This window comes from Pempheris klunzingeri, chromosome 13 (assembly GCF_042242105.1).
Source record: "Pempheris klunzingeri isolate RE-2024b chromosome 13, fPemKlu1.hap1, whole genome shotgun sequence".
Taxonomy (NCBI): Eukaryota; Metazoa; Chordata; class Actinopteri; order Acropomatiformes; family Pempheridae; genus Pempheris; species Pempheris klunzingeri.
In genome coordinates, this window is record NC_092024.1 from 18,906,072 (window position 1) to 18,915,840 (window position 9,769).

The 9,769-nt window shown below is 43.1% G+C and overlaps 1 protein-coding gene across 1 annotated transcript; it reads right to left on the reverse strand.

Moving 5' to 3' along the window:
- Positions 1-367: 367 nt before the first annotated feature.
- On the reverse strand, positions 368-8,562 carry pax9 (paired box 9). The gene is made up of 4 exons (XM_070842398.1): positions 8,423-8,562; positions 7,170-7,784; positions 5,119-5,258; positions 368-1,395 (listed from the first exon to the last, which is right to left on the reverse strand). Exons 1-4 carry the CDS (start codon positions 8,424-8,426, stop codon positions 1,141-1,143), a joined length of 1,014 nt encoding a protein of 337 aa, XP_070698499.1. The 5' UTR covers positions 8,427-8,562; the 3' UTR covers positions 368-1,140.
- Positions 8,563-9,769: the final 1,207 nt, after the last annotated feature.

Genomic DNA, 9,769 nt, shown 5'->3' on the forward strand with positions numbered 1-9,769 from the left:
TTATGAATACAAAAAGGGCCATATTAAGTGTAATGAGGTGAGGGTATTTTAATGACTGAACAGAATGGCTTTGTGTTGTGACACACACTGCATGTGCTCAGACCATGTCTGATGAACTTTCCTAGTGAGCCGTGACGCTTGGTAATAGAAAATACCTTGTATGAGCACGCACACGCACATATATATATTTTCTTTTATGGAAAGCAGTTTCCTTCTCATGTAAAACAGACCAGTAGGTTACAACACCCTGGATTTAGTAGCACGAACGGAAAGAGAGAGGAAGAGAAATATTTTTAGCTACGTTCTGTCGTCAGGAAAAAAAATGTTGAGGATTCCCCAAGCAATTGGCAAACTCCATTAAGACCAATATCAGCCAAACAATTTAATAAGATACATTCAATTTCATTGTGCAACATTTGTCAATTGTTACTGCTCTAGACTCCAACATCAGACCAATGCCAATTTTGTCTAAACCTGCGTGGAGATTCCCATGCTGTCTGTAAGGCTAATTGCACTTCATTCAACGTACCTTAATCTAATAAATAAACTTCTCTCTGGAGCTCTTGCATAGGCTACATTTTAAGAGAAGTGGGAAAACGATGCTCCATAAGACAGTTACTTTTATCAAAACATAAACAACAACACAAAAAAGCATACAAACATATAAAACAATAGCAATTAATAAGCACCCTGAAACACTAATGCAAAGTTTTTTTCCCTCGTCTTTGATTGCTTATTCATGAAGTTATACATTACCCCTTTTGCCCACAGACATTTGCAGAAGTGTGCAGTAAAGAATCTGAGAGGATTTGTGTTGATGGATGGAGTAGCAGTCATACATCAGTCCTTCAGTACACCTGTCCTGCAAGTTCTTTCAGACAACGAGTTTGTAGTAAAAATTGACAGACTGTTTATTCCTCGTGTGTCTTTGGTCTGACTGTGTGTAATAGGGAGGAGGAGGAGGAGGAGGAAGGGATCACATACAGAACGGCACAGATATGGGTCCAGGGGCTGAGTCCTTCACACAGACAGGAGTGAAATGAAGCCACAGAGGACAGACTTGGTGCCTCCTGTCCTCACTGTCTCTCACCCACACCCTCTTCACCCTCCTCCCCCTCCCGTCACTCTGTGGAGCTGACTTCATAGCGCCGAGGCGGTGACCGGGTGGATGGCGTCACGGCTGGCTGTCAGGCTCTTGAAGGCCAGAGGGGTGGCAATGTCACAGCTGTGGGGAGATAGAGCACTGCCACTGGCCGGCTGCCACGTGGGTCCGGTCACATAGGCCGAGGTGGTGGCGCTGTACCCCATGTAGGGTGACACTTGGGTGGGAGGGTGGTAGGGAGGGATGCTGGGCGCTGTGACATAGCTGTTCACTGTGGGCAATCCATTCGGCGTCTGGGAACAAAAGACAGGAAAAAGAGAATATTAGCAAATGAAAATCTGAAAGGTCACTGTTAACTTCTATTTGTGGGCTCAAAATCTAGTTTAGCAATTTTCGCTTTGTCCTTTTCCTCAGAATTGAAAATAGGAATTTATTTGCTACAGAAATGCCCTTAAATTTAGTCACTTGAGAGAGGATTGAGAAGCAAGACTCCCATTTTCAAGCTTCATTATTTAGTGACCCCAACCCAGGTAGACACACACACACACACACACACACACACACACACACACAAGCAGTTGAGTTATAATGGAATAAAGCTGTAGGATAAAGTGAAAGGAAAAGTGATGCTGGTTGAATTATTATAAACAGCAGAAACTTAAATTTTAACTTCACAGCCACCACATAAAAAACCCATTTTCTCAATTTTGATGAAAGTATGAACGATCAATTATGCGCTCTCATGCCCCTGGAACATATTAAACCTGTATTAAAACCATACATGCATGATTGCCCGTCTGTCTACGGGACTTGTTCTCTACCCCAAAAGTGGACGTTTCTCCGGCGGCGTTGATATACCACGTCAGACGATGGGAGACAGGGTAGTTGGGGGCGCCACAAAACAGATGTCATGAGAGATTGAGAGTGAAAGGGCAGGAAGAGGGGAAATATGATAGAGAATGAGGCGAGCGTAGGGTTCGGAGCATGAATGGGCTTTGCTTTTCTGGCGCAGCGACAGGACTTAACTTGAGGAATTCACCAAAGCATTTCAACAGGGAGGCCGAATTTCTGTTCCTGGGTGGTCTGAGACTACTGAGAATTATTTCTAAAATTGGGTTTTTTCTGTTTCTTTGCCTTGTTTTCATTGACTGGCAGAGTCAGTGGCAATTTCTCCAAAATAGATATGAAGAATTATACTCTAAACTGACATTTGTGGTGATTATAAAACATAACTATAGAGAGAAACTGGTTTTGTGTGTGTTAGCACGCGCCTGTGGGTGTCTGCGGGCCTGCTCTGGGTGACTGTGGGTGTCTGTGGGTGTTTGTGTGTCTTCACTTGGCTCATCCATACTGGAGCTTATTTCACAAATATAAATGCATAGCTATACTTAACATAATGTTTTTATCATTTAAGTCAATTAGTCTATTAAACTTTCCTCCAAAGTTGATCACATCTCCCACCAACACACACAACTACAGTGCATCCATACACACACATACAGTAGATATAATGCCCACTGAACGCATAAATACACACACACATTCTGCACATGTAGAAAACAGGACACACCTCTCAGTAAAATACACTCCACTATAAGAGCATCAGAGCCTCAGAAGTGACCAAAGACCTGTCTGACACAAAGTCAACAACATTCAACAGGTTTACAAATTGAGTATTTCTGCCAGTGCTCTTGTATCAGCTTACAGCATTTGTTAGGTGTACCTGTTATTTTGTCCACCCCTCTTCCACCAACCAATACCTACGTGAATAAAATGTTAAACTATACCACATACAGGCCAATCTTAGAATTTAGAATTTAAAAAAAAAACCAACTACATACCTAAATACAAAACCTGCAGGAAAAAAAGCTTTTTTTTTTCCAAAAATAAATCATAATTGTTGATCACTATATTTTTTTATCCTAATTACCTGTTTTGGTGTTTTCATGTATTTTGACTCAGTATGATGAAGCACAAATAAATAAATCAGAACTGAACAATGAATAATAAAAGCACTGAAGCCATTTAGCCAAATAATTACGACTCAGGCGGATTCACTTTGTCACGCTCTGATCTCTTTGTTTAGATTTCAAATAAATCATTAAAACCTCCGAGGACTTAAAAGCACGTTAATCCTCTGGGAACAAAAAAAAATAAATTAATATATCTGTTAACTGTTTGTTGCTAAGAAAAGTGAGTTTTGCTGAAAGTTTCAATCGTTTTCGACCCGAGCAGAATCAGCTCAGAGCCGCCGCGCGCTCTCAGCTCGTGACTTCACCTTAAATCTATTTTAATGATGCGCTTCTTCTCACAGAGAAAAACCTGAGAGTCCCATGGGTGCGTCTGGCCTCTGAACAGCGCCTATAGGCCACGTTTAGACGTCTCCAGTGTCCCACCTGAATTGAACTTGCGCTCACAGCCCCCTTAAGGAAACTGTACTAAAAAGTCAGGCCTTCAACTGTAGGAACATTTAGAGGAAATTAAATGTAGTTTGAAAACTTCGGGATCAGCACGACTCTTCCATGACACCCCCCCCCCCCCCCCCCCCACCCTCCCTCTCTAACTGTGTCTGAGCTCCAAACACAAGTGCAGATTTAACATTAGATCTCAGCAGGCTGCATTAGCTGCCTGTATAAAAAGTGAGTGGCACAGGCACCGGTGCTCCTGCAGTCCTCTGTTGTTGCCATTCTTTGTTTTTCGTGCAATAAACTCGGTAATTTATAGAGTTGTTATTTTCTGCATTTAATGGCTCACTTCTGTTTTTGTACAGTTCTGTTGGCTGCGCGCTCACACTCTTGGCCTGGGCCTCGTGTGTCCACTTTGTGCTGTGACTTCTGAGCGCTGCTAATCTCACAACACCGGCCCTGTTTTCTGCGTAATGAGCAAGAACCCCCCCCCACACCACCACCACCACCACGTCCCGCGATAAGGTGGCAAAACAAATTATGCGCCATTAAATATTTTTTGTTTGTGTTTTTTTTGCTCCAGAAACGCACGTCCTGTCAAATGAAGAGGGGAAAAAATGGCACGCATGCGCGCACACGTGCTGTCACCATAGCCCTTCATCTGTTACCTACTCAAGAAAACCAAAAATGAAGCCTGTAAAAAGAGGTTTACATAAGCTACCAAAACTAATGTTGGGATGAAAATTACAGAGAAAATACGAATAAATAACCATATGATTAATAAATTCACTTTACGAGAATTAGGTGCAGGCTGAGTTCTCACTCTTTTAAGATGAGGACAACTTTAAATATTTAATAAATGTGAATGTGTGAAATGTGAAAGTTGCTGAACGTATTAATCTTGCTTTATTTTGGATGTGGATATTTCACGTCTGTTTAGCAACTCTGCACCACCATTATTGCCCCGAAAGTTTGGGCCTGCACGGCTGATGCTTCAGACAAGAGCCCAGTTTTATTTTGGCAATAAAACGAAGATAAAATATGCAGAGGTCACTGCTCCTCCTGTGTCTTTTGCTCAAACCCTGCATGGACTGCAGCACTGAAAGCCACCCATTAAAAATACTGTATGCTAGAATAATTTACCAGGAAACCCAAAACAGACTATTTGTTAGTTTGCTGGCTCTTTTTTCATAGGTCCAACCAAAAGTGAGAAACACGCCACAATTAATTTTTTAAAAATCCAACATGCCAACCTGGAAAACAAGAATCAAGAGAATGACTGGGCCATCCAAAACTTTTTAACCAACTAATTATTACATGATTTACACTCACATGATTCATAAAAGCACTGACCATGCAGCAGGGCCTACAGGAAGTGCACCTTGTAGAGCCACATTTTAAAATATATATATAGATATTATAAAAATATCAGCAACAGAAGGAGCGCATTAATGATGTGAAAGAGAAATGAAGCCACATAATTATTAGAATATTATAAAATACTCTCAGGTAGATTAGTAGCCCGATTGCCAGAAGTTTGGACAGATTCTGTTCACTTTTGCTGCATTTTAGGTTATGAAAAAATGAGAGGTGTCCATTTTTTTTTTTTACCTGTGTGTATTTTGCTTCAGGTTCTAAATGCGGTTTATCCACGCCATTGACTAGTGGAGAACTTGCTGGTGGGAAATTAGTCCTGTTTATAGCGCTCCATTCTTCTAGTTTGGCGCTGGGAAAGGATGGACTGTCACTAACTGGGGGGGCAAAAGAGAAAAGAGAAGAGAGGAAAGTCAGAGGGGAGATTTTAAGATTAGGAAAAAGACCCGCACAGGCCGCTGCAGCTCAGGCGTCCATCAGGCCCGGGTTGGCCCGGGTTAGCCCGGATGCATTAGACAATAAACCCTGTGACATTTTGCACTAGAGCACGATTATTTGCCAATTTACGCACAAATAGATCAGTGAGCTTCCGTGTGCGTAATTTTCATAAAACAATTATATTCTTAAAAACAAAATTTAAAAAATATCAGTTTTAGTATGTAATATAAAATAGACATAATCTGATATTAATTCTCTGCTAGCGAGACTTCTTAAAATATAAGATTTAGATATTTTGTTGCAGCAATTTCCTTCAACCATTACTCAATGAATGTAATCTGGCCTCAACTTTATCTGCAGGATTTTGACTAAAATCACTGAACATCGAGGGGAAGAAATGAAACCATGTGTCATATTTGTAAACGTGCCGAAAAGTAAGAGTAAATGTGTTCAGACTGAATGAAACTAAATGTTCAGGCTCCTCCTGGAGTTCAGGATTGAGGCCCAGATGAAGATGGGCAGGAGCGAGACGAGTCTCTGGTGGGTCAGGGACACCTGAACCCAGCAGACCGGCTTCCTGTCGGGGGACAAATTAGATTTAAACTCACCTCCTTTAGTGACCGGTGGATATTATATTATACACAGTTCCCAACGCTTACACTGGGAAAACGAAGCCCGCCAGAGCTTTAACAGGATAAAGAGCTTTATAGAATATGTTTTGTACATGTTGAAATAGTATGAAGCGTGTGTGTGTGTGTGTGTGTGTCCGCATGCGCGTCAAATTAAATGCTACCAAAAGTAAAATACTTTGTGATAATAAGTCAGAGTTTTAGCTATTTTCTGCCATTTTCTATAAATTCTAAATCTATTTATTTTCAATAATGTGACACTTTGGTGCAAATGAGCTCTGGCCTCACCAAACTTACAGTAAAACAACGACAAAAAAACTGCCACAGACATCTGCTAATCATTTAGAAATGCATAAATTGTTTATAAAGGCAGCCTTTCAAAACACATTCCTCCCCTTGTGACTTCTCCTGGATAATCTGCCTTACATTTGTCTCGTTTAGTTTGCCCGAGTTTGGGTTTTCGCGTGGCCGGTGGACGTGGAGAGAAGAGCGTGAATCCTGACAGCAGGGCCGCCTGAGGAGGACTGACAGCGCTCCCCCTCCACGCCACTGGAAAACAAGCTCTCACAAAATCCCTTTCTCAACACCGAGCCAACCATTAACACTGATTTATGCCGGATCCTGTTTCACTGTTTCCAAAACAGTTGTGTTCTTGTTGAGTGCGCGCCAAAGTCATCTGGGCCTACCTGCATGTGACACATATACGACAACACATGCAGCAGGAGCATGTCTCTACGTGAGCTGGTTCTTTTTACGCCTGAATCTTGGTTCAATCTGCTCAATGCGCAGCCCTGCACAAAATGTCTGGCTCTGACTCATGGCAAACATTCAGCACACCTCATTTTGATGCACTTCATCTCACCGCCTTTCCCTCCGCTGTCCCTCTAATATTCCACATCCGCCTCTTAATTATTACTGCAAGCCGGACCATCTGTTTCTGGACTAACCTGCCTCCCTTTCAAATCAGTATCAGCAGGCAGGTCAAACGGCATTTAAGCTCTCTCTCCCCATAGAGGCCTGTAGGTTTATAACGTCCCAATAGTTGCTTTTGGAGGCCTATAAAAACAATTGGAGTAACTCAAAGGGGGTAAAAAATAAATCCACTTTCTCTCTCAAACACGCACACACACATTCGCACTCTTGCGCGCAAAACCCCTTCAAAAGTTGTTTAAACGTAGTGCAATAAACAAATGCAACCGCCCTCCATGCAGCCATGCTTACTTTGTTGCTCTGTAATAGACCGTATCCCCAGAATATCTGTTACAGAGTGCGACGAAGGCCATATCCTGTGCATGGCCATGTGTCCGGGAAGGGTGGGCATGCCAGGGGGAGTGGGCACTTTGGACGTCGGGTATGAGTATAAGTGGTTGTAGGGTAACGTTGGTTGTGGCGGCGGGTGAGGCGCCTGCTTGCCCGACTCGTACTGGCTCTGCTGGGACAGATTCCCGATCTTGTTGCGGAGGATCCGACTGATGGAGCTGACGGAGGGCAGATTGAACTTGTCGCAAACCCCGTCGGCGAGTAGCCTGTCCCGGATCTCCCAGGCAAAAATCCCCGGGTCTCTCTGCTTGTATGTCCGTATGTGCTTGACCACGGTGGGTGTGGTGACCCGCGGCTTGCTGCCTCCGATGGCCCCCGGGAGGATGGAGCCGGTCTCGTTGTAGCGGGCCAGGATCTTGCTGACGCAGCCATGGGAGACGCGCAGCTGCCTGCTGATGTCACAGGGTCGAATCCCGAGCTGGGCCAGCTCCACGATCCGGAGCCGGATGGCGTTGGGGAGCGGCCTGCCGTTCACGAAAACACCACCGAGTTGGTTCACCTCACCGAATGCTGGCTCTGGTGTCAAGAACAAACACACAAAAGGACAGAACAATAAGACAGCGATTAGGTAACCAACCACAGGCTCCTTTAACCCGGGTTAAACCACATATTTACAAGGCCTGGACTTTCCTACCAAACACATCATAGTATACAATCAAATATGGCAAAGATGTTGAAGGTTAAACTGTTTTTAATCCTCTTATTGCACAATGTTGTCATATTGTGCAACCAAAACTTTTTCATGTGTCTTTAATAGTTAGATTAATAAAATCCATAATTGCGCAAAGGCGCGTCTTTTGGAGCTTTCTCACCAAAAAAAAAAAAAGTATTCACTCTAAAATACCAGTTATCACTTTCAGCTTTGTATAATATTTGGGTGAAAAGCAGCAGCCAATAGCTGGACGGTCGAGCTGTCGAGCACACAGGCTGAACTTCACGCGATGTCCAGTGACCAACGCCAAAAGCTCGTGCGTAACTGACACATGTAATAATTCAGCCTGCTGTTTTCTTCCCTCCGGATCAGCGGCTAAACTCGCCCGCCAAAACATCACACACGGGCCCGTATCTCGCTTTATTTTTCCTACCTTGCTGTCCGACTGCTCGCTGCATCCCTGACAAGAGAAAAAAAAAAACCGATCCAACACTGAACTCACCCATCGTGTTAAAGCCGCAAATGAAGAATACGGTGTCCGGTTCGTGCCTCCTGCGTGGATCCTGCTCCGCGTCCAGCGTGTCCACCGTCCAAAACCGCGTCCAAGAAAATCTTCTTGTGCGATAAGGAACAAGAGGGACAAAATTGTCGATCTGTTTCCTGACGGCGCCGGAGACAGGCTTACATTTCAATCTGTTGAAATCAGGAGGCTGGACTTCCAACGCTTCTTCCACGCTCATTGGCTCGGCTCTCCAATAGACTTTCGAGGTTGCTCAGAGCTGCGTCGCTATTGGTCCAAAAGTTTGACATGACAAGTCCACAGACACCTTCCACCCCCCCCCCCACCTCCCAGTCCTCCTCCTCGTCCTCTTCTGTCCCATCAGAAAGCAAAGCTGGGATATACCACCATGAATGCGTTTGTTATTGACACAGATAGGGTGAGTATAATACAATATCACATTTTGGATCAGAGCTTCGCCTTTTCAACATTTATGTGTCCTAAATAAAAAGATGCGTAAAAAGCTCCAGTGGGTGACCATCATGTGAAAAAACTATTAATATTTCCATAAAATCGCTTGAGCTTCTTCAACTAAAACCCAGAATAACTTTCATTCATTTTAATCTTTTACTTTTGTTTTTACAACAAAGATAAATCCTTTCAAACTAAAAGAAAAATCTCAACATCTGTTATGAAAACAAAAATGTGGAAAACCTGAGTTTAGGTGGCTTTCCGCTCCACTACACCACCCTTCATCTCCACCTTTTAAATGTCATTATTAAGGAAATGAGAGGAAATGAATGACTGGTTTTGACTAATGTAATGTTTGTGAAAACGCTTGAGGATTATCACGCTCTTTCTCATTTGTCGCCCGTGTTATTGCTCTCCTGTACGCGCCAAGCATCCACTGCAACACTTGAAAAAGGAAAAAGGAAAAGCCCTTCACCAGGATGAAGTTTGGCTGAAAATGAGCCGAACATGATGAACCTTTGGAAACAAACCGCCAGGTCATATATCCTGAAAATAAATGTCAGAGTTTAACTCCTGCCACATTCATCTCTTGTACCAATTTTAGATTAAATATCTGTTTTAATCAGACGTGTGCATAACTAACATTACACTTGAAAGTGTTTCAACTCAATAATTCTCTCTCCTCTGTTTCAGACCAAGTCCATGCAGGCTTTGCACCGGACAGGCCAAATGTTGCCCCTTTTTGCCAATTAAGCACAGCACGCGTAAAGGCATTCAGAGCTCTTGTATGATAAAGTAATTGCCTTTTATGTCTTAACCTTTACATAATTACCTTTCAGTCTCAAAGTTGGCACAAGAGTATCTTAAAAGGGGATTATT

Coding starts and splice junctions, on each gene's coding strand:
- pax9 (XM_070842398.1), bottom strand. Junction 5,259..7,169: donor GTCTATTACAGAGCAACAAA/GTAAGCATGGCT, acceptor TTGCCCCCCCAG/TTAGTGACAGTCCATCCTTT. Junction 1,396..5,118: donor CTGAAGCAAAATACACACAG/GTAAAAAAAAAA, acceptor TTTTGTTCCCAG/ACGCCGAATGGATTGCCCAC.